This window comes from Dermochelys coriacea, chromosome 14 (genome assembly GCF_009764565.3).
Source record: "Dermochelys coriacea isolate rDerCor1 chromosome 14, rDerCor1.pri.v4, whole genome shotgun sequence".
Classification (NCBI taxonomy): Eukaryota; Metazoa; Chordata; order Testudines; family Dermochelyidae; genus Dermochelys; species Dermochelys coriacea.
The window spans coordinates 39,938,824-39,960,421 of record NC_050081.1 but is presented as its reverse complement, the minus strand read 5'-3'; the positions used below and the strand labels follow the sequence as shown (position 1 = coordinate 39,960,421).

Here is a 21,598-nt window from a genome sequence, read left to right as displayed (position 1 = left end):
ATCACAATCTCCTCAGAGCCTTGCTTCCTGCCGTGACGCAGCTGGGATGGGGAAAGGTGCCAGTTGGGTATGGGCACTTGGGGCCAATGTTCCTCTGGTCTTTTCCATCCCAGTGCCCTCTGCTTGAGTGCTTCTCCCTGCGCTGCCTCTGATGAGACCCCCTCATACCTTCCGCTGGCCACTAGCAGAGACAGAAGATGGGTCTAGATGAGCTCCTGGTCTGATCTGCACCAGCTGACCCATGCTGGGATGCAACACGAGGACCATTTAGTGGTACAGAACAGGAACCAAAGGAGAATCACGTGTGTCAGGAATAAACAATGTCACCTGTCAGCCTGTCCCCATCCTGTCTGCCTTCCTGCCCCCCTGCTCCTGGACTCGGAGCTCGTCTGACCCTGGCCTGGGGTGCGTTCCCACCAGGGTAGCCCATGAACCTCTCTTGGGGTAGTGGCAGCACTTCTGTTTCCTTGGAGCTGGGATGTTGGGAGTCACCAGGCAGCCTGGGCTGCCCCCACCAACACCTCATGAGTTCTTTGAGGTGCTGGGGGTGATCCCTTCCCCCCATGCCCTCGCTTCACCCTGTCTTCAGCACAAAGCAGGTTCCCACAGAGAGCTGCATTCCTCTGAGGGGCGCTGAGTTTGGGACCCAGGTCTTACCCACGTGAGCACCCTTCCCTTGAAAAGCTCGGGGAGCAGTGCTGGGAGGGAGGCTGAGGGGGAATCAGAGCTGGGCTGGAGGCTGATTGGGGAGTTAAATTGGGGAAATGTTGGGGGAAACATCTCTCACCAGACAAGGGCAGTTAGTGTTTTGTTAATGTCTGTGAGCGTCTTCCCCAGCGCTAATCCCCCAGTGTCATACCCATCTCGTTTCCACCTCCTGTCTTGTGTCTGTCTACACCACATCTCACTGGAACCTGTAACTCCTATTGAATTGCTGGGGGTGGGGGGGAAGGGCTGTGTTCAGCTCCCAGGGGACAAAACCAGGGAGTCGGGGGCAGGGAGTGGGATCCTCAGGTCTCAGCCCTGAGCTACCCGCAATTGCAGGGAATCTCTTTCCCATAGCCCTGATTTCAGGTGGTCTGGCTCCCCGGGGGCCGGGCTGCAGTGGGGGTGTCTGCGTCTCGTGCGTGCAATGTGAGGGGAGGGCATATGCAGTGTAATGTGGGTGTGGGTGTGTCTGTGTCCTGTGAGCATGTGTGTCGGGGGGGGGCACAGGTCTCAGCGATGAAAGCACAGTCCACCGTCCGGAGGGGGGCGCCCCGGAATGGTCCCGGGTGGTGCCGGACGGCAGGCATGAGAGGTTAGTGCCCGCGTAGGGAGGGCGTGTGTGGGAATGTCATTCTCGGTGATGGTGTGGGGCTATGTGGGGGAGGGGATAGCACGGACAGACTGTGATTCCACAGGGACCAGACAGTGTTCCCCAACAGCAGAGTGGGACACTGACCCACAGCCCTGAGCTGGGCTCCCATGTCATGGACTCAGCAACTGCCTTGGCCTCATTCACAGCCCCCTTAAAGCCCACCCTGTGCCAATGGAAGGACTATAGGAACAGTGGGAGCAAGAGGCTGTTTCCCACTCTTCCCCCCATGGCAGTGGGGTCTCTCCCCCACTTGTCCCTAGCTTGAGTGGGCTGGGGCAGGTTTGCCATGTCCCCAGTGACCTCCCACTGAAATAGCCCTGGGCAAATGTGAGCCTGTGAACTGGCAGCATGCTGAGCAAGGGGTGTGCCCCCAGGATTGGGGTTACACAGCAGAAAGGAGTATGGGGAGGGGAAGCTTTACCCTTGTTTCCCGACCTCCAGCAAGCCCAGCTTGTGCTGCTGCCCAATTGTTAAACTGGGTACTGAGTGCTTAGTCAAAGCCCCTCCTCTGGCTCAGTCAGGAGAAGCATCTTTCGTCTAAGGCTGGGCTGGCCAGTTTGTCCTGCAGAGCTGTGCTGGGCGACCCTAGTGAGGACGCAGATAGAATGGGAAAAAAGTGCCTTGTACCCTTCTAGCTTATTCCCCTTCAGGAATGGCTGGCTGCTCGCAACACCTTAACATCACTGTGTCCACACTAGCAAGGGTATCTGGCTTTAACCCCCCAGGGCAGTAAAAGCAGGACACCATTCAGGTGTAGAGGAGCCTTTCATGAGAGCTGGGCTGCTGGTGAGGCCAAGATTTTCCAGGGTATTTAGTGCCTGAGGATGCAGATAGGCACCTAGTAGGGTTTTCAAAAATTTCCAAACAGATTAGGTGTCAAAGTCTTGTCTTTGTAAATCTCGCCAGAAGTGATGTGCCCAAGCTGAGATAGGGAGCCTGCAGTAGAGCAGGGACTGGAACGCAGAGCTCCTGCGTCGCAGGAGAGCACCCTATTCACAACTCTGGCATTCCTCCCTAAGGTAAATTAATCTCAGGATAACTGTCTGCCCTGGGGTCCTAGTGGTACCCATGTATTAGTAAGACGTCACCACCCCTAATTTACAGCTTTTAAGGGTAGACCAGGTGAGCTAGGTCTGTGTCGACCAGGTGGTAGCTGGCTGGGAATAGGGTTTGTCCAGCTGGATGCTAAGAGAAGTGAATTACAATGGGGGTGTTAACATGTTTTCCAGTAGGAATCCATTTTCTTTTGTCCCACTGTGCGTTTAGGGTGCACTGCCAGAGTCCCGTGTTAGCTAACATGCCCACCCCATGAACTGCCAGGCCAGAGAAAACCTGGGGCCATCCTCCTCTACTTGGGAAACAAGCAACAAATCCCCAGGAGAACCCCTACTGTTCCTGGGTTGGTGCTGGAGGCTCCTGGATTAGGTCGGCCCCATGGACTGAGCTGCCTGGGTGGATGTAGGCACTGGGGAAGACGGCTGGGGCAGGGGTAGCCATCTGGGTAGGTTTCTGGAGGGCTGGTGGGCGGTCTGCAGTTTGAGCGGCTGAGCCCCCGTAACGTTAATAAATAAGCCTTTGCTCTGTGTGTCTGTGTTGCAGGAGAGGCAGCTTTCCGCCGTGGGTACAGCAAACCCGCGTTTGAGCGGCGCCCTGGCCCAGCCATGGAACGGGATCCTGCCCGCCCAGCCACCGCCTCCGCCCCCGCGACTCCAGATCATGGAAAATGGAGAGTTCCGCAACACCGCTGCTGAGCACTAGCCACCGCCCCCGCGAGACGCGGCCCGGGGGAGACAGGGGGCACCCCCAGCCCGCAGCTCGGCGGGAGCAGCAGAGACCCTGGCAGGGACACAGTGCCCCTCCCAAGCAAATAAACCTGCACTGGGGGAGGCACCCCCTTTGCCCCCTCACCTTGCACCAGCGCCCCCCCGTTCCTGCCCCCATGAACCAGCCCCCCACCTGCACTGTCCTTGGGGACAGTTCAATGCTTTGAACTCAACTTCAGGGTGTTTTATAGCAGAACACAGATGACAATCTTACACCCCCTCCTCCCATACACCTTCCCCTCTCCTCCCCGAGGGAGCAGGGCTGACACCCCCCCCCATAGACCTCTGCCTCCCCTTGGAGGAAATTGGGACATTACCTCTTCCCCACTTCGGATTCTCAGGAGTGGTCTTATTTTCCCCCGGCAGCCATTTTATGGTATTGCCCCCTCCTTTCCTGGTGTGTGCACATGGGAGGGAGTAAACTCACCTCCAAACTGCCCTCAGGAGCCATGGCAGGGGTCGGGGGGGGGGGTAGACAGGGGGCTGATTTTGGTTGGCCATGTTCCTGGAGTTTCATCACATGACCTAATATTTAATGAAAATTGAGTCTTTAATTCCTGGAGACAATCCTGGAGGGTTATCAATTGAGACTGGAGGCAGCTTGAGCCAAAGCTGTCCCCATTTCCCTGCATGTGGGGGGGGGTCTCTGCCTGGCTCCAGCTCCCCGGGACAGGGGCATTCTCTAGAGGAGATAGAGGTTTCACTAAGAGGGAAGGGCTCCCAGCTCTTTGTCCCAGTATTTCTCTCTCTCTCTTTCCCCTCCAGCAATGGGATCTGGGTCAGGGTGGAAGGCTTGTGGAGTTGCAGGTACTCTCCCTGCCCCACCCATCACACGCTAGCCTCACCCCCAGTAAGGCAGGGCTGCCCCACACCATTGCCCTGGCCAAGGGAGAGACTACCCCCTTTCCTGCCTGTGCTGGGGTTTGCCCCTCACCTCTGCCATTCCTACCTGCTGTCAGCACTGGGGGGTTTCCCCCCAACTCCCACCTGGTGTCAGCACTGGGATCCCATCACCCTCTCCCTGTGCTCTCTGCGCTCTCTATACTCTGATAAAGGGCTTTGCCTGCTTAGCCCCCCGCCCCGCCGTGTGTCCTGCACCCACCCCGGTCTTTGGAAATGACGATTTTCTAGACATTGGTTGGGGTTTTTGGGGGGGGCATTGAGGGAGGGGCTTTTTCTTTCCTTCCTTCCTTCCTGTTCTCAGACCCCCCCCATCCCCCTAGTCTGGGGTTGGTGGTGGGGAACAACCAACAAACTAAGAAGCCATTTCTCTGCCGACCCGCAGGCACGTGCAGGGCACCAGGGCGGGTGAGCGCCCCCCAACACCTGAGCACGTAGAACTGGAGGGGACTCTTGTGGCTATTCACCGTCGTGCTATGGTCTGAGCTGCTGGGTGAATGTGTTCAGCGCAGTGATTGTACTGGGTGTTTCTTTGCTGTTTCTGTGTCTCTATTTCAGACTCTGGTGAGGACAAGACTCGCCATTAACCAGCCCTCCTCTGCCCCCACCCCCACCTCAGTCCGTATTTCTTTTGTAAGGATTCCTCCCCCCCCGACAGTGGCGACTCGGGCGGCGCCATGATATTTATACGTATTAATTATTATTATTATTATATAAAAGTTTGTACATATGTGAAATTTCCTCTCCCCCGCCCCGCTTCCCCCGGCTCATCCTGGCTGCATCGCCCCCAGGCTGGGTGCTGTAATTACCACCGGATTTGTACTGTACATAGACCTCTCCGGACCTCAGTCTCTGTACATAGTCCCCGCCACCCTGGGAAGGGAGTTCAGGTCACGAGCGCCCGCCCCGACGCCGCGTCGGGCTCCCCGGGCGTCTCTCTCTCTCTCCGTTTCTTTTATGTCCGTTTTATTTTTTCTCTTTTTTTCTGGAGTGTGTGGTGCCAACGGAGAAACGTTTAATAAACAGCGATTGTTCTTTTACGCCACCTTGGCCTTGGGCCGCAGGCCACGGCCTGGGGGGGCACGGCCCGGAGGGGGCTCTGCAGGGGTGCAGGGCACGGCCCGGAGGCCGGGGTTCCGCGGGGTAGAGGGCACAGCCCGGGGCGGCCCCCGCGGGGGGTCCGCCCAGCGCGCTGCGGCAACAGGGAAAGAGCAGAGCGGGTGTCCCCAAACCCCTAGGATCTCAGCACCGCCCCCGCCAATCACAGAACACTCCTTCTGTGGCCAATCAGAGTGCGGGACGAAGAATGGGGTAGTTACTAGAGAGCTGCTCTGTAATTGGCTGAAGGGAGATTAGGCGCCCACCAATTGGCGGCTCCGGCTTCCAGGGTGCGACACCGGGTGGCAGATCTCTGGCCTGCGTTGGCCAGGGGTAGGGCGTGTCTCAGGGGTGAGCTGAGCGCTGATTGGCTGAGACGGCGCCGCAAGGTCAGCTGTTGGTTGGCCCGCGTGTGGGAGGAGCTGGAGTGGCTCGTGTTCGGCCAGCGGTTGGTTGGCCACGTGCTGGGGGGGGTACTCCGGAGAAGGAAAGTCTGTGGGGGAGGGGCCAGGCTCGCTTTTGTTTGGCCGATGGCCACCCGGGGTGAGTGTCCTGCAGTGGTTGACTGGTGACCCAGCTACAGTAGGAGGGACTTTCCCGGGCTCGCTCTCGGTTGGCCCGGGCGCGGGGTGTCCCGGGGCTCGCTCTCGGTTGGCCGGGCGCGGGGGAGGCGTGTCCTGGGGCTCGCTCCCGGTTGGCCGGCGCGGGGGGAGGGGTTTCCCGGCACTCGCTCTCGGTTGGCCGGGCGCGGGGGGAGGGGTTTCCCGGGACTCGCTCTCGGTTGGCCGGGCGCGGGGGGAGGGGTTTCCCGGGACTCGCTCTCGGTTGGCCGGGCGCGGGGGGAGGCGTGTCCCGGGACTCGCTCTCGGTTGGCCGGGCGCGGGGGAGGCGTGTCCTGGGGCTCGCTCCCGGTTGGCCGGCGCGGGGGGGAGGGGTTTCCCGGGACTCGCTCTCGGTTGGCCGGGCGCGGGGAGAGGGGTTTCCCGGGACTCGCTCTCGGTTGGCCGGGCGCGGGGGGAGGGGTTTCCCGGGACTCGCTCTCGATTGGCCGGGCGCGGGGGGAGGGGTTTCCCGGGACTCGCTCTCGGTTGGCCGGGCGCGGGGGGAGGCGTGTCCCGGGGCTCGCTCTCGGTTGGCCCGAGCAGACCTCGGTGCTGGGACTCGCCCTCCTGTACAACTCGCCGCAGGTAAGAGCTGAGTTCACTTCTCCCGCCTCCTCGTAGCTGGGGTGGGGGAGTGTCCCGCTGTGGGGCTGCACACGGCACTGGGGGCGGACAGATGGTATACTCTGTAGGGTTGCAATGCTGGGAAGAGATTAGGGTTCCCCGGGGGCACTGACGTGGGGCAGGTGCTTTGTGGGGGGGGTTGGGGGTCCCTACTCCCGCTCTCAGGATTCTGGTCTGTGAAACACTCATTTTACCCCTTGTCCGGGTCCCTCTGACCCCACAGTGGGGATGGGAGGGTTGAAGCCCTGGTAATGATCCCTGAGTGCTTTCTCACAACCACTCTGCACCAGCGCTCTCCTACAATAGGTGATGCCATGGAAAGGGTGGGTTAGGGTGGGGGTGTTTCTCTGGGCCCCAACACCCCAACTGTCCTGCTCCATTAACATTTTCCTCCTGCAGCAGGCAGTGCCGGGGTTGGAGGTTTCTTGGGGCTCCAGCCCATCCCTGCATTCTGCTACTCCCCATACAGTTCTCCATCCCTGTGGCAGGCAGCACCATGGGTAGGGAGTTTTTCTTAGCCTCAGCATCCTTCACTGCCTGTCTCTCCCATTGCAGTGACCTGCTCTGGGCAGGTGGTGCCATGGAGCCCGAGACCCGCAGCATCCAGATTGAGTTCCCGCACTATGCTGCGGTGCTGCTGGAGTCACTCAACAAGCACCGCTTGGAGGGCAAGTTCTGTGACATCTCCATCCACGTGCAGGGCCGGGTCTTCCAGGCTCACAAGAGCGTGCTGGCAGCCTCCTCTCCCTACTTCCATGATAAGCTGCTCCTCAATGACACCAACTGCATTGTGCTGCCCACTGTCATTGAGCCAGAGGCCTTTGAGAATTTGCTACAGCTCATCTACTCTGGCCGCCTCAAGCTGCTGATGGAGGCACTGCCCAGTCACCTGCTGGTGGCCAGCGGGCTGCAGATGTGGCAGGTGGTGGACCAGTGCTCTGAGATCCTTAAAGAGCTAGAGGGGGGCCCCTGCCGGCCCTGGTCCAGCCGGGCAAGCGAGAGCCAGTCCCCCAGTAGCAGCAACTATTTTGCTGTGAAGGATGATGGGGAGCCAGGGGGTGGCAGCTCAGAGGGGCCTGGGCATGGTGGGGTGTCATCAGGCCGAACAGCACCAGGCTGCCCTGACAATGAGGTGATGAAGATCCAGGTGTCACAGGAGGAAGAGGAGGAGGAAGAGGAGGAGGAGGAGGAACATCAGGCCCAGATCTGCAGCGGCTCAATGGACAAGGCCGTAAAGATTGTACTGGAGGAAGATGAAGAGGGTGGTGGCAGAGGTGGCTCCAAGGGGCAGTCTTCAGGGGAGCTGGACAGTGCCTTCCATGGACCCCGTGACCACCCCAAGATCTTCTACATCAAGCAGGAGCGCTTTGACCCTGACGAGGCAGCAGTGGCAGGACTGGGAGGTGGTGTGAATGCTGCAGGTGAAGCCAGCTTTCTGAAGTCGCTGGCACAGGGGCGGGCGTTGGGTATGGCTGAGGTTCAGGGTCTGTGCCAGGCAGAGTTCCAGCCAAGCAGTGAAGTCAGCTACATAATCCCTGCTGCGGGCACTGGTGCCACCTCCTCCTCTTCCTCCATTGCTGCCCCTGGCTTCACTATTAAGGCCCAGCCCCTCTCCTCCGATGAGGCCAGCTTCCCCCAGAGCTCCTGGAAGCCAGTGGACCTACATGGCAATGAGATCATTGCCCATGCAGTGCATGGCCAGGTGGTGCATGCACCTGTTAAAATTGTGACAGCGCCTGATGGAAAGAAGTTTGGCTGCCTGTGTGGCAAGCGCTTTGCCGTCAAGCCCAAGCGTGACCGGCACATCATGCTGACCTTCAGCTTGCGCCCCTTCGGCTGCTCCGTCTGCAACAAGAAATTCAAGCTGAAACACCACCTGACGGAGCACATGAAGACCCACGATGGGAACCTGTATTCATGCGAGGACTGTGGGCGCAAGTTCCGTGTGCAGAACTGCTTCCTCAAGCACAAGGAGCTGTGCAAGGGCCAGGGCTGGGCCACTGCTTGTTGGACCTACAAATAAAACCCAGGGCGGGACTGAGTGGAGGACTCCTGCCAGCCTTCTCTAGGCCTGATCCAGCCCCTGAGCTTTGTTGCTCTGTATCCTTGCAGCTCTGCCCTCCTGAGCTTGGTAACCTGCTCTAGGGCCCCAGGGACACCAAAACATGAAGGGACACAAATGGGAGCTGGGCAGGCCAGGGGATTTGGCCCCAGCATGGTGGCTCCCCATGCTGCTCCATGGCTTAGTGTTTCCAACATACAGAACTTGCCATGGGTCAAAGGGGGGAGATAGAGAAAGCGAGAGAACCCCAGGCTAATGTGGGAGCTTAAGGCAGGAGGGTGGAGCAAGAGGCTGATGGGAACCTCAAGGCAGGGGATTAACAGCCACATTACATCCCTGTTCCCAATCTGGCCCTGCCCTCCTCTGAAAGGATACTGCTCTGTTGTGAGTGAACTCAACTGCTGGATCCCACTTACTCTTCACTCAGCTGAGTCTGGGCAGAGCTGTGTCACTGTTCCTGGCTCTGGGTTTATAAGGCACACTCCCAGGTGTGGATTCCATGGCTGCCACCTTTCCTTGGGACTTGGGAATCTGTAGCCTAGCCACCAAAACCAGCATCTCAGCCTTCCCCACCCCTCAAGTGTTTGTACATATTCCCTCAGAATCTGTCTTGCTGTGGGCGCTCAGGGTGATGACTAACTCCTTAGGGACAATAAGGTAGGTAAGCAAAGAACCCAGGCTCAGCAAAGTGATTTCTTAACCATAGACACTTTAGTCTTAAAGCAGCGGAGTGTTACAGATCTGTGAAAACCACAGTCCTGAGCTCCCCTCCAGTCTGATCTCACTCCTTCTGCGAGACTGAGTTCTGGGCAGTGTTCCAGACAAGGCCAAGTCCCTCCTGCCTTCTTTCCATCAAGCCTGGTCTTGTGGAGTGTGGCAGTGGGCAGCCCGCCCTTCTCCGGGAGCACTCCCCTTAAACCTAGTCTTTGACACTTTTGGACCATGTGCCCAGTCTAGGATATTCCAACCCCATGCCCTGTGAGACCCAGGGAAGAAAAACATTGTCCCCTGAACTGGGCAAGTCTTTGAATCATCCAAAGTTGATGGGCCTTGATGGTCCAGTCGTTGATAGTCCTTTCCCTGGCAGGGCAGTGTCTGGAACAGACTGGCTTTGTTGAAGTCAGGCTGGCTTTTCAACACAGTGCACAAAATGAGAGAGAGGCGCATAAACAAAAATCAAAGCCAAATGCCGTTCACCATTTGGTACAGACATAACTCTTTTCTATTGCTGCCACTGGCTAGGTCAGTAACCTGGATGCTACCAACCCCAGCACTGTGGCATGCATGGGCAGGACGGGGAAAGCTCAGTGTGGGAGCCATGGCCATAGAACCATAGTGGGTTTTGCCCAGGTTTCCTGGTTCTGCAGGGAGGCTTTTGGCTGTATTGCTCCCACTGTCACCCCACCCGCCTTCCAATCAGGCCCAGTGTGAGCTCCCCCTCCTGCCAGAGCAGCTCAGCCACTCCATTCCCAACCCCTTCATTGTGCTGTGAGGCACATCCCAGGCCTGTGGACTCAGATTCCCTGTGAGCCCCAGCACGGGACTAGGGTGGGTTGGGGACAGGGGTAGAGACTGGTGTGAATGTGCTGTACGCTAGAGAGTGTGGGTCTTTGCGCACCCTTCTAATGGCTGGTGCACAAAGCAGGTGGCAGAGTGACATGTTCAGAGCAAGCAGTAAAGGTCAATTTTGTGGAGCTGAAGTCCCTGGGTCACTTCCACTATGAGCCATGTGAGGTTGGGGTTGTCAGCCCCTCTGCAATCCCTTACTCTGCTTGATTTCTCCCCCTATCTTCTGGCTTCAGCAGCCTCACCCATTCTTGTCCCTGGCTTCCTGCTATGGGTGTGTTTCTTATTGACCTTGTTTTATTTTCCCTCTTTTTCCCACCAGTTCCTTGCCGTGGTTCATGCCCTTTCCCACTGGCATCACTGGCCCGGGTGAGAATCTGTTTCCTTGAATAACACCTTGAGCCTTCTCATTCACCCAAAGAGGGAAAGCTACTCCCTTGTTTTTAACTGTATGCACCTCCCTGGATCCCCCTGCATGGGCTGTGCTCACACACCTCTCCCTGCCAGCCTCTGCTCTTGGTTAAGAACATAAGAATGGCCATGCTGGGTCAGACCAGTGGTCCATCTAACCTCATATCCTGTCTTCTGACAGTGGCCAGTGCCAGATGCTTCAGAGGGAATGCATATGACAGGGCAATTTATTGAGGGGCCATCCCGGGTCATCCAGTCCCAGCTTCTGGCAGTCAGAGGTTTAGGAACACCCAGAGCATGGGGTTACATCCCTAATTATCTAATGGCCATTGATGGATCTGTCCTCCAGGAACTTATCTAGTTCTTTTTTCAACCTGGTTATACTTTTGGCCTTCACAACATACCCTGGCAGTGAGTTCCACAGGTTGTCTGTGTGTTGTGTGAAGAAATACTTCCTTTCGTGTGTTTTTAAACCTGTTGCCTATTTAATTTAATTGGGTGACCCTTGTTCTTGTGTTATGGGAATGAGTAAATAACATTTCCTTATTCACTTTCTCCACACCCATCATGATTTTATCGACCTCTGTCATCTCCCCCCTTAGTCGTCTCTTTTCTAAGCTGAACAATCCCAGTCTTTTAACTCTCTCTTCCTATGGAAGCTGATCCATACCCGATTTTTTTTTAGTCTTTTTCTATACTTTTTGAAATTCTAATATCTTTTTTGAGAAAGGGGACCCGAATTGCATACAGTATTCAAGGTGTGGCCATACTTTGGATTTATTTAGTGGCATTATGACATTTTCTGTCTTCTTATCTATCCCATTACTAATGGTTCCTAACATTCTGTAGCCTCTGTGTTGGGTACAAGGATTTTAATTCCTTCCCTGGTGACTAGCTCAGAAACACTCTGTGTGGATGCAAATCAGGTTAGCTTGTTCCAGAGCAGGGTGCTGCTCTAGCAGGGGGTCCATACACACCAAGCTTTTCTGACCCATGTAGCTTCAGTTTTCTGCATGTTTTCTTTTGTCCCTGCCAGAGGGGAGACTGAGCTAAATCTGGCCATCTCAGCAAAGTAATGGCTGGGGCGGGGATAGGGTTGTAACTACTAGTGTCTCAAGGTTGCCAGTGCCAAGGACTATGGTGAAGGGAACCAAATGGGATTCAAATGGAGAGAGCTGAGAGTCACTGGCCCAGGAGCTCTGAAACAATCCCCTCACACTGAGGGACTCGCGGGATCCCTTCCCTGAGGGGAGATCCGGGTGAGGATCAATCTTGCCTTGGGCTGTGGGACACAGAGGCCCAAGGATAGTTCAGAAACACTAGCATGGAGGGAAACAGACAGGGAGAGTTCTGTGGAGAGGGAGGGTTGAGGAGAGGGGTGTGAATCAATTAGTGCAACGGTTCTTGTGTGTAGCACTTGTACAAACCCAAATCTCTATATTGTATAAAATTTTGCTATGGAATCTAAGCAGATTTGCAAGAGTTTCATTTTGACCTTCTCAAGGTTGCCACAGATGGAAAAAGGACTAAACCCTGTCCCTGATACCAGCTTCATCCTTGACACCTGCACTGTACATCTCTGCCCCCTCCATGGGTGCCTCCCTCCATATACCCCCTGCCCCCCTCATATCCCCCATACACTCATGCCTTCCCCCAGGCACCTCCTGTCTTCCCCCAGACATCCCTGCCCCCCTCATATCCCCCAGACACCCCCTGACTTCCCCAGACACCCCGTGCCCCCCTCATATCCCCATACACTCGTGCCTTCCCCCAGACACCCCCTGCCCCCCTCATATCCCCCAGACACCCCCTGTAAAGAGGCCTCAGGCCGCGACCTCTGACCCCGTGTAGACCCACCCATCGATGGGCTCCCGGGACTGAATCGAGGCCTCGACCCCCGCCCCCTCGGACACGGGGCTTTTGGCCAATCGCAGTGCCGTTTCGGATCCTTCCGCCAATCAGAAGACATGGGAGCAGGGCTCAGCACTCGGCCAATCCCCGTGCAGGAAGGCTGACTCCGCCAATCAGCGCATGTTGGCAAGCGCGGGCTCGGAAAGCTGTTGCTATGGAAACAGTTTGACTCAAGCCCGGGACGCGGTGGAAGCGAAACGGGAGGGGGGGTCCCTCGTAACCAAGGAAACCGCCCCCGCCCTGCCCGTCGCTCCGTGACCGCGGTGCCTGCGCCGTGTGAGGGGAGAGCCACCGTGGCGCGGCGGCGGCTGGAGCGGGCACTGCTGGAGTCGCGCGGCAGGGAGAGGGTGGAGGCGGCGCAGGGCCCCGCACGACTCCGCATCCGGCACCAGGTGCCGCTCAGCACTGACCCACGCGGGATCTACAGCCTCCGCTTTGCGCCGGCCGGGGGGCGCCTGGCAGCCGGGTTCGGCAACGGGGCTGTTCAGGTACCGGGGCTACAGGGCAGTACCGGGGGGAGGGGAGCTGGAGGGTAAGAGGGCTGCGTGGGTCCCTGGATGGGGTTGGAGAGAACCGGAGGGGAAGCGCGGGTTGGCGGGTAACAGAGGAGAAAAGGATGGAGGGAAGTGGGGCCACGTTGGTACTGGGAGGGGGTTGAAGGGTACGGGAGGGAGGACAGGTTGGAGGGTAATGAGGGGATGGGAGGTCGAAGAGTAACAGGGCTGTGCAGCTACTGGGGCGGGGTTGTAGGGTAACGGTGGGGGAAGGGGAGGTTGGAGGGTAACAGGGTGGCTTGGGTACCAGGAGGAGGTTGGAGGGTAATGGGGGGATGGGAGATTGGAGACTAATGGGGCTGCGTGTGTTCCCGGGAGGGGGTTGGAGGGTAACGGGACCGCATGTGTTCCCAGGACAGGGTTGGATGGTAACCAGGGAAGGGGAGGTTGGAGGATAGCGGGGCTGCGTGGGTACTTGGAAGGAGTACCGGGGGTGGGTGTAACGCCATTCCTCTCACATCACCCATTCCATTCTCCATTTTCCCACTCACTCTCAGATTGTGAACGTGGCAACAGCCTCCCTGCACTCGTCCCTTTTCCGAGGACACCGTATGCGCCATGCGATCACTGCCTTGGCCTACCACCCGGGGAGACCCAGCCTGCTCCTGGCTGTGGGGGCTGATGGCATCATCTCTCTCTACAGCATGGACTCAGAGACGCTGCTGGAGACAGTGACAGGTACGTTCCATAGAGTACCTTGTCACCATGTGCCCAGCAGATGGGCCTTTCCCTCTTCTCCCCAAGAAAAGGGCTGTGAGGGAAAGGGCCAGGAGCCCAGGCCCCATGGTGTGGGGGGTCAGTGATCTGGGGGAATCCTTTCCTCACCTTTGTCCTTGTTGCTGGTGTAACAGCCCTTGCTAACTGCTCTCCCCATGTCTGTCCCACCCCAGAGAAGGAGAATGAGATCAATGCCATGGATTTCTGCATGGATGGCAGCACCTATGCCACAGCTGGCAAGGACCGACATATTCGGCTCTATGACAGCCATACCAACCAGGTGAGTGGGGAGGGGCATGCCAGAAAAGAGTGCAGGCAGCACAGATGGGGGGAGGGGTGGTGCCTAGGGGAAGGCTCTATCTGGATTGGGGGTGGGAAGCAAGGATGGGGTGCGTGTGTGTGTGTGTTGCTCCTGCTCCCACCTATGTGTCCCAATCACCCCATGACCCAGATTCTGCTTCCCTTCCCCACAGCTGTCCCACATTCTGCAGGCTCCTGACTTCATGACGGGGGATGTTACACCAAGCAGTGGGCACTCTCGCTGCATCTTTGCTCTCCGTTTCCACCCTGGACAGCGCCATGTGTTCCTGACAGCTGGCTGGGATGACTGTGTGAAGGTGAGGCCCTGCATTATGGGTGGGTATGGATGGAGAGGTAGCAGGAGGAAATGGAGGGGGCTGTGTCTGTGGCCTCTGGCTAATGGGGAGGGGTTCTGGATGCTACCATTGTTACCTGTCTCTTATCTGTGCCTAGATCTGGGACAAGCGGATGGCAAAGGAGGCTCAGAGAGTGATCAGTGGGCCTCACATCTGTGGCCCAGGCCTTGATATCCAGGTGAGATGTGGGAGGTGACACGGGGACGGGGGCATGAGCTACACTGTGTGGGCATGGAAAGTCCTGGCCAGGGCTGGTCTGTGCTGACTTCTCTTGGAGCTTCTGCACTGACCCTGAACCAATAGCTCTGGGATCAGGGTCACCTGCCCCCCAATACCCGACCCCACTAAAGAAGTAACCTTTCCCCAAGTGGGGTAACCATGCTCTGGTACCAGCTCCTGGGTGCCCCGGGGAAGAGGTAACGCCCCATATCTGAGCCTGACTCCTTCCCCCCAAGGGTAACCGTGTGCTCACTGGCTCCTGGGTGCCCCACAACGCACTTCAGCTCTGGGATCTGCGGACATCCCAACTGCAGAAGAACCTCCGCTTTCCTGGGGGTCCCATGCAGGGCCAGTTCCTCTACGCAGCCCGATTCTGTGACCAGGACATAGTGGTGGCTGGGGGCAGCGGCAGCAGCGGAGCCAGCGCCATCCATACTGGCACTAACCAGGTGAGATGGGAGGTGGGTACCTCTGCTTGGGAGTAAAGGGGGAGTAGGCATTCCCCACTTGGGGGGATGACAGTGAGAGCCAGTGTAGCTGGGTTAACCCTTGAGGGCAGGGGGTCAGTGTGAGCCAGGGAACAGGATGGGGGGATGTTTGGGGGCCTTGGGTGGTATGAGCCAGGGAAGCAGGTCAGGGGAATGGGTGGTTGGAGGGTGGCATGACATGACATGAGCAAGGACAGCAGGGAGGTTTGGGAGGTAAGCAAGGATGGAGGGGTGGGGCGGAGGAAGGCCAGGGATTGGGTGGTGTGAGCCAGAGTAGCAGGGTGCTTAGTCTTGGGTGACATGCTCTTTGTCTCCAGGTGCTTGGCGAGATCCTGCTGCCCAACAAACCGGTGCAGGCTGTGGCAGTAGCACCCGGTGGGCGGGTGGTGGCTGTGGCTGGTGTGGGAGGGAATCTCCACATCACGGACCTGCACTGAGCCCCAGCAGAGAGGGGGTGAGAAGGGTGCAAACCTGGGAGTCACAGTCCCCTCCATCTACAGCTCCTCTGATCTATGGCTGTCCCACACAATTCTGCCTCGCCAGGTCTACAGCCCTCTGCAACATCTGGGAACACAGGAACACCAGGCCCCCCTTCCCAACTCCCCTGCACCCCTCTGTGAGACCTGGAGCATCCAGAGTCCTAGGCACCTGCTGGCATCTAATAAACTTCTTGCACCTGAAGAGGTGACTCATGGGGTCTATGAATGTGAAGCCTGGCCCATGTGCTGGGAGTCATGGGGGTGGGGGGGAAGCTAGCCTCTGTGCTGGGAATTTCTGCGGGGAGGAGAGGCCTGTGCACTGGGAATCACTGGGATTTGTGAGGGCATGTTTTTCTTGGTGGGTCTAAACCACTTCCTGCCACCACTTTATGCAGGGAAGTGGTGGCTCATCTCCAGCAGTGTTACATTTCCCTCAGTTTGGTGGGGAAACCCCCAGCACCCCCCAGTCCTGGGTTTGGTCAGCCTTTGTCCATGCAATAGCATCTGGGACCAGGAAACTCTGTGCAGGGAGCGTCTACACTGCATCTGGGAACAAGCCTCCCAGCCTAGGTAGGCAGACTTGCGCTAATGTGCTAAAAAGAGCTGTGGGGACGTCGCTGAAGGCTGGCATTAGACAGCCAATGGCCACACCACTGCTTTTAGCTTGCTGTCAGCTGCAGTATATCCTCGGAGGAGAGACAGCCTCCACCCTCATCCTCCCCCTCCACTCGCTGCAGGGACAGTCTCTACCCTCATCCCCCAACCCCTGCAGGAACAGCCTCTGCCCTCATTCCCCCCCCTCCCCACCACCACCACACTGCTGCAGGGACAGCCTCAGCCCTCATACACAGACACACCCCATGCTGCAGGGATCAACCCTCCTGGGGAGAAGGGAGCACCAGGGCCAGTCCCAGCTGAAAGGAACATGCAGTGAGATGCCCCCCAGGACCAGGGGGAATGCAGCGAAGGACAAAGGCTCCCCTGGAATGAGTCCAGTTTCAGTGCTGCAATGGCAGTGACACTGGGTGCCGAGGGAAGGGGATGGGGATGGAGAACCCGGGGGGAGGGAGTGAGGGGAATGGGGATGGAGCAGGGTGAGGCAGGAACGCCAGGTGGGAAGGAGCAGCAGTGCAGTCATGAGACCTCCTCAGTGCTGCCAGCTCCCAATTTCCTCCCCAGAGTGATGTGAGTTTTGGCCTCTGTTGCAGTCGGTTTCCTGATGATGCAAGAAACTCTCCAGCCTTCCTGGGAATTTCAGCCTGACACATAGGAAGACTCTTCTGGTTGGCTGCCTTTCCACCTCCTGGGGATGAGCAGCCAATCAGGGCTGCTGCAGAGGCAGTGGGAGCTCTTCCCCTCCTCTCCAGAGCCCAGAGCTGTGTCTGGGTGACGGAGGGGCAGGGGTAGCAGCCAATGCCATCCTTACAGGAGGGAAAGGAATGAAAAGAGTCTCCCTCCCTCACTCCTGCAGCTGGGAAGGGGGAAGTGGAGCAGGCCTGTGAGAGGTGTGAAGAACCCTTGGTACTAGAGAAGGAGCAGAGGTGGGGATTGGGGAGCACAGAATTAACGCATGAGAATGGGGGAGAAGCTCTGGAGACACCTCTGAGTCCCATTCCCCCCTCCCCGCAGCAGACCCACCTTTCAGTGGAACCTGCCCAGAAAGGCAGGAGCTGTGCACTGCAGCTGCTGAGCCGTGAACAGCAGGAGCCAATGCAGAGGGAGGAGATGTCTGTGGGCTCTGGCACCGGAAATCCCCGTGGGTTACAGCTGCAGCTATGCTAACCCCCCTGGCACAGCCAGAGCTGCTTCTTCAGTAAGACAAGAAGGGGGGGGGGTCTCCACCAGGGCTGAGGAAATGAAGCAGTAAAACTGGTGCCACCAGGATCGGGGCAGGAGACATTGCCTGGATCCAGTCTGGAGCGGCTGCAACCAGCGTGGGCATCTGCCCTGAATCTAGAGTGACTCTAGTCTGCTATCAAGGTTCTTTCACCGTAGGAAAAAATCGTGTTTCCCACCCATGGGCTCCTCCAGCTGTAACTGCAGTAACTTTTCAGGTGAGTCTGGGGGTTGCTGTGCCAAGTGGAGAGGCTCAAACACCCGCCCAGTTTGGTGTTTGTAAAGGTAAATTGGGCCATCTCTGTGCTTCAGTGTGACGTGGGGAGGGGCAGCGTTCTGGGGGAACATCCCCACATTGGATGTGACAATTGCCGGAGCGTTCGCTGTTCGTAGCGTGATGGCAGAATCCCCAGGGAGCCCTGACAGCTCAGCCAGGGACTATGCAATGAGCTGCCTGGGAGCCATATTACCCCTCTGCTGCAGCACCAAAGCCAGCTGGGCAGGCCCAGGTTGGGTGGGGCAGGGCTCTCTCCAGACAGTGTGGGCCCAGTGCTCCCAGCAGCCCTTCTGTTTTGCAGGTCTGGGGCAGGTGCAAGGCACTGGTGCCATGTGGGGGCTTGTCGGGGCACTGGTCCTGTCGCACCTGGTGTCCCTGTTGTGGAACATCCTCTGCTGTGTGAGGCACATGGCACACAGAGGTAGGTGCTGCAGGGAGGGAACAGCCTGTTCAGAGCACAGGGGCACAGTTCCTCCCCCCTTAACTATAACCCCTATGTGGGGCTCCTTTCTCCTGTCCCTCTGTCTCCCAGACTGTCTTGGTGCACAGGGGGTGCCGGCTCCCATATCCCTCTCCCCTACAGGGGTCTGTCTCCTTGGTCCCCTTCCCATATATCTCCAGAAGGGGCTACTGCCTCCAGCCCCCTCTGCCTGTTTTGTGTCTTCCTGCAGAGGGCACCCTTTATCCCCCCTCACTCCATGTCCCAGCCCCAACTCCCACCTCCACATCTCACTGCATAGGGAACCTAGCTCCCCTTCTCCATGGTGCCCAACCTGTCTCATGCCCAGGCTCCCCCACCCAGAACCCCATTCCCCGCTGATTCCCTCTCCTCCCATGTCCCTACCTGCCACACTGCACTGGCACCACCAGCATCCCAGAGACCACTCCCACCCCGCAACCCCCGTTAAAGGCTGTGGAGCTGATTTCTTTTTCTTTCTCTCTCTGTCTCCCACCCTAACTGCCCAGATGAGTCCAGGAGGCTCTTACCTCAGTTCAGCAGAAGGTGAGTCCAACAGAGGAAACAGCAGGAGCAACGAGTCACTGTATTGTCCAAATCCCAAAACATCACCACTGAGGTTCTCCCCATGCTGTTAGGGGGAGGTGAGGGGGGAGCTTTGTCAGCCAGCAAGATGGAACAGAGACAGCAAGAAGGGGGGAAAGTCGCAGGGAATTGGAACCAAGGAATAGAACCCAGGAGTCCTGACTGCCGGGCCTCCCCTCCTGCTCTCAACCCCTAGGTTCCACTCCCCTGCCAGAGCTGGTCCAGAAATCAGGGTTTTTGATTCCCCATCCTGCATGTCACTACCAGCTCAGCTCTCTGGCTGGACGAGCCTCTGGTCTGAATTAAGGGGATTGTTACAGATAGAGCCCACACAAGCATTTTTTCCCTCTCTGGGTGTGTACCACCACCGCCACCTTTCCCAGTCCTCCTCTTCCTCTGTCTGTCCCCAGCGCATTCATCTTTGACCCTGGCTCTGAGCCATTTACTGGATTTTTGGTTTCCATCCCAGTGTGAAGCATGTGACTGAGGAGATTCCAGTCTATGGCAACATCAGTTACCTGCAGACAGGTGAGTTGCACCCAAGCCCCTCACAGGGTCAGGCCCCATTGTGCTGAGGCTGCCTGGTCTCTGCCCTGAATAAAAGGGCACACATGCACTTACACACACAATGTGTGTGGAGAGAAGATAATTCTATCACCTGTTCTATGACATAGACTGATCAAGTCTCCAGCTGGCAGCAGGCATGTCAGCATCATCAATGCTGATTTGTGTCTGCTGGGAGCCTGGCCCTTGGCCACAGCCACAAACCCTCTCTATGAAGGACCATTCATGGGCTGGTTTCTTGTGTATGCTGAGGAGAGGTGTTTGAAGCAGCTTTGTCCGTGTGTGCAGGGAGGCAGCAGCCGCTGAGGCTGCGGATCAGCCCCCCTTCCCATCCTGAGGACCCTGAGAGTCTGTGGCTGCCTGACTCAGGATTCGTTAAGACAGCCAGGTGCTGCCTGTGAACTGGGGCTCCCTCCAGCTGCTCAGTACTTCTGCAAACTGGAGCTGGCTTCTATCTCCGAGCTGGTTCTGGACTCTCAGCAGCAACCTTCCCTCTCCCTCTGTCGACAGGGCAAAGTTCTGGGTTTGAAAGCTCAGCAGTGTCAGAGTCCCAGGAGGAGCAGGAATCCAGCCCCAAGGTGAGCAGAGCTCTTGGTACATCTGTGGCCAAAGACATCTGTAGCCACAGAAGCCACAGCAGTCAGCTGGGGAGTTGATGGTGCAGGGGCCGTCCCCACTGACTGACTGACCTGTGGCATTAGAAATTGGGTAGGGTTAAGGTGTGGGTGGGGAAGCCCAGGCCTGGGATATCAGGGGGCTGCAGGTTGTGATTGAGGGGTGTTGGTGGGGATGGGAGAGAGCCCAGGCTTGGAATAGCAGGTGACTGCAGGTCCAGATTGAGGGGCACCAGCAGAGTTGCAAATGGGGTGGGAGAGCTGGTGCTGTGGGGGCTCTAGAGTTGCGAGTGTTACATTCATGTGTTCAGGGGCTGTGTGTGGAGATTAACTGCTTGCAGAGTGGCAGGAAGCAGTGAGTTATCGGCCCTGAGCATCTCTGTGCTAAACCCAACTCCTCTCCTCGACCTACTTTCTGCCGTTGACTGCTGGCTGCTCCGTGTCCCACTGTTGAGTTTGCCTCCAGCGAACAGCAGGACCACCAGGCATGGAACTGGGATGCAGTTTGCAGACAGTGGGGGTTAGCTTTGATGGACAGAGCAGGCAGCACAGAGTGGGAAAGGGATGTATGAGTGAGACTGAACACGCATCATTGCCTCAGCCCTGTTGTCACAGACACTTTGGAGCTGATGACAGCAGGATCTGTTGAGCTGAGCTGAGGCCCTAGCTGCATTTGTGGTCTCACAGTAGGGCAGGCTATGTGGTGAGTGGTGCTGAGGCATCCTCTCTGCAAGGAGAGGGCTGAGTAGCAGCACTGGGGAAGGCTAAAGCCCCAGGGAACAAGCTGTGGGGCACAATTCCTCAGACACAACGGTGATGGGGACTCCAGGTATTTCCCTGCTCTGGAGATAAGCTGGTCTCTGAGTGTCAGGGGGCTATTTCCCTTCCTGCAGCCCATGAACCCCACAGCATGGGGGTGATGCTCTTCCTGAGAGGGAGCAAAGGGACTCTCCTGCTATTCAGGGTCGCTCAGCTCAGCCATCCCCAGCAGAAGCAAAACCCATCCCACGGGGAATTTGTTGGTAACAAGAGGGTGGGAGTTAGTGCTGCCAGTGGCAGCCTAAGCAGCCAGAGGCCTCCACCCAACTCTAAGGCACAAGCCACCATATACCACCCTTCCCCCAACACCTCTGCTCTGTCCCCAGAAGCCTACGTGCTACGCCAACCTCAAGATGCTGAAACCCCAAGGCCGGCAGCTGCCAGAGTCATCAGTGGGGGGTGCTGAGATCCAGTACACAGATGTGGTGATGGGGCCCAGGTGGTCAGAGCCAGAGATTTGGGGCGGGGGGCCCCTGAAGGGCAGAGAGGCTACTCGGCCGCAGTCAGAGCTTTATGCGTCTGTGCATTCAGACAGATACACAGCCAAGTTTGAGAACCAAGACTACGCTAACAACCATGCAGTTCCCAGCTGAAGGGTGGGGGGCTAACAGGGTTCTGTGTGCATGATTTATAGCAATAAATACAAGCTTCACTAATGGCTCCAGTGTCTCATGTGCTGCTGAGGATACAAAAATGCCCCTGTTCCAGCAATGCCCACTGCCCCAGGCTGGGGCCATGCTCAGATCTCATCATTCTGTGTTGCTGACAGCGATTTAATTTCTGTGCCTACTTCCTCAAGGAGCCAAGATTCCCCGGACCTGCTCAATAATGCACAGTTCCCCTGCCAGGGAAGATGATGAGGATACTTCTTGTACATGGGGCAGGGGAGTACATAGTTCTTAGTACTGTTGGGGGGCGGGGGTAGTGCCTTCCAGCTGAGTTTTATGGTGCCAGTCACCACCTACCCTGCCACATT

The 21,598-nt window shown here is 57.5% G+C and overlaps 4 protein-coding genes across 18 annotated transcripts in view; all 4 read left to right on the top strand.

Moving 5' to 3' along the window:
• Window positions 1-5,123, top strand: part of SYNGAP1 (synaptic Ras GTPase activating protein 1) — a 46,729-nt gene extending 41,606 nt beyond the window's left edge. For 10 of the 12 annotated variants that reach the window (XM_043497267.1, XM_038372228.2, XM_038372226.2 and 7 more), the window contains one exon: window positions 2,960-5,123. In XM_043497267.1, the coding sequence (XP_043353202.1) occupies window positions 2,960-3,118 (159 nt within the window). In that variant the 3' untranslated portion in view covers window positions 3,119-5,123. The remainder of the gene's footprint in view (window positions 1-2,959) is intronic. The other 2 variants (XR_005288886.2, XM_038372229.2) reach the window with 2 other exon arrangements.
• A 561-nt stretch (window positions 5,124-5,684) lies between these two features.
• On the top strand, window positions 5,685-10,626 carry ZBTB9 (zinc finger and BTB domain containing 9). 2 transcript variants are annotated; one of them, XM_038371554.2, is made up of 2 exons: window positions 5,685-5,724; window positions 6,963-10,626. In XM_038371554.2, the coding sequence occupies exon 2, from the start codon at window positions 6,988-6,990 to the stop codon at window positions 8,428-8,430; it is 1,443 nt and encodes a 480-aa protein (XP_038227482.1). In that variant the 5' UTR covers window positions 5,685-5,724; window positions 6,963-6,987; the 3' UTR covers window positions 8,431-10,626. The 2 variants fall into 2 exon arrangements, with proteins under 2 accessions (XP_038227482.1, XP_038227481.1); XM_038371553.2 differs by lacking the exon at window positions 5,685-5,724 and adding an exon at window positions 6,270-6,368.
• A 1,605-nt stretch (window positions 10,627-12,231) lies between these two features.
• On the top strand, window positions 12,232-17,252 carry LOC119842902 (transcriptional repressor rco-1-like). Of its 3 annotated transcripts, XM_038371660.2 has the most exons (8): window positions 12,232-12,845; window positions 13,409-13,589; window positions 13,802-13,908; window positions 14,102-14,245; window positions 14,382-14,462; window positions 14,740-14,952; window positions 15,535-15,675; window positions 17,100-17,252. In XM_038371660.2, exons 2-8 carry the CDS (start codon window positions 13,463-13,465, stop codon window positions 17,250-17,252), a joined length of 966 nt encoding a protein of 321 aa, XP_038227588.1. In that variant the 5' UTR covers window positions 12,232-12,845; window positions 13,409-13,462. The 3 variants fall into 3 exon arrangements, with proteins under 3 accessions (XP_038227588.1, XP_043353169.1, XP_043353170.1); XM_043497234.1 differs by lacking the exon at window positions 17,100-17,252 and having other exon boundaries at window positions 12,235-12,845; window positions 13,763-13,908; window positions 15,309-15,672; XM_043497235.1 differs by lacking the exon at window positions 17,100-17,252 and having other exon boundaries at window positions 12,237-12,845; window positions 15,309-15,672.
• On the top strand, window positions 17,171-21,280 carry SIT1 (signaling threshold regulating transmembrane adaptor 1). Its single transcript, XM_038371661.2, has 6 exons — window positions 17,171-17,524; window positions 17,885-18,004; window positions 18,550-18,586; window positions 19,095-19,153; window positions 19,700-19,767; window positions 20,949-21,280. Exons 1-6 carry the CDS (start codon window positions 17,488-17,490, stop codon window positions 21,213-21,215), a joined length of 588 nt encoding a protein of 195 aa, XP_038227589.1. The 5' UTR covers window positions 17,171-17,487; the 3' UTR covers window positions 21,216-21,280.
• The last annotated feature ends 318 nt before the right edge of the window (window positions 21,281-21,598 follow it).

Coding starts and splice junctions, on each gene's coding strand:
- ZBTB9 (XM_038371554.2), top strand. CDS start 6,988: ATGGAGCCCGAGACCCGCAGCATCCAGATTGAGTTCCCGCACTATGCT.
- LOC119842902 (XM_038371660.2), top strand. CDS start 13,463: ATGCGCCATGCGATCACTGCCTTGGCCTACCACCCGGGGAGACCCAGC. Junction 13,590..13,801: donor GCTGCTGGAGACAGTGACAG/GTACGTTCCATA, acceptor GTCCCACCCCAG/AGAAGGAGAATGAGATCAAT. Junction 14,953..15,534: donor TCCATACTGGCACTAACCAG/GTGAGATGGGAG, acceptor CTGCCTCGCCAG/GTCTACAGCCCTCTGCAACA.
- SIT1 (XM_038371661.2), top strand. CDS start 17,488: ATGGGCTCCTCCAGCTGTAACTGCAGTAACTTTTCAG. Junction 18,587..19,094: donor TTACCTCAGTTCAGCAGAAG/GTGAGTCCAACA, acceptor TTTCCATCCCAG/TGTGAAGCATGTGACTGAGG. Junction 19,154..19,699: donor CATCAGTTACCTGCAGACAG/GTGAGTTGCACC, acceptor CTCTGTCGACAG/GGCAAAGTTCTGGGTTTGAA.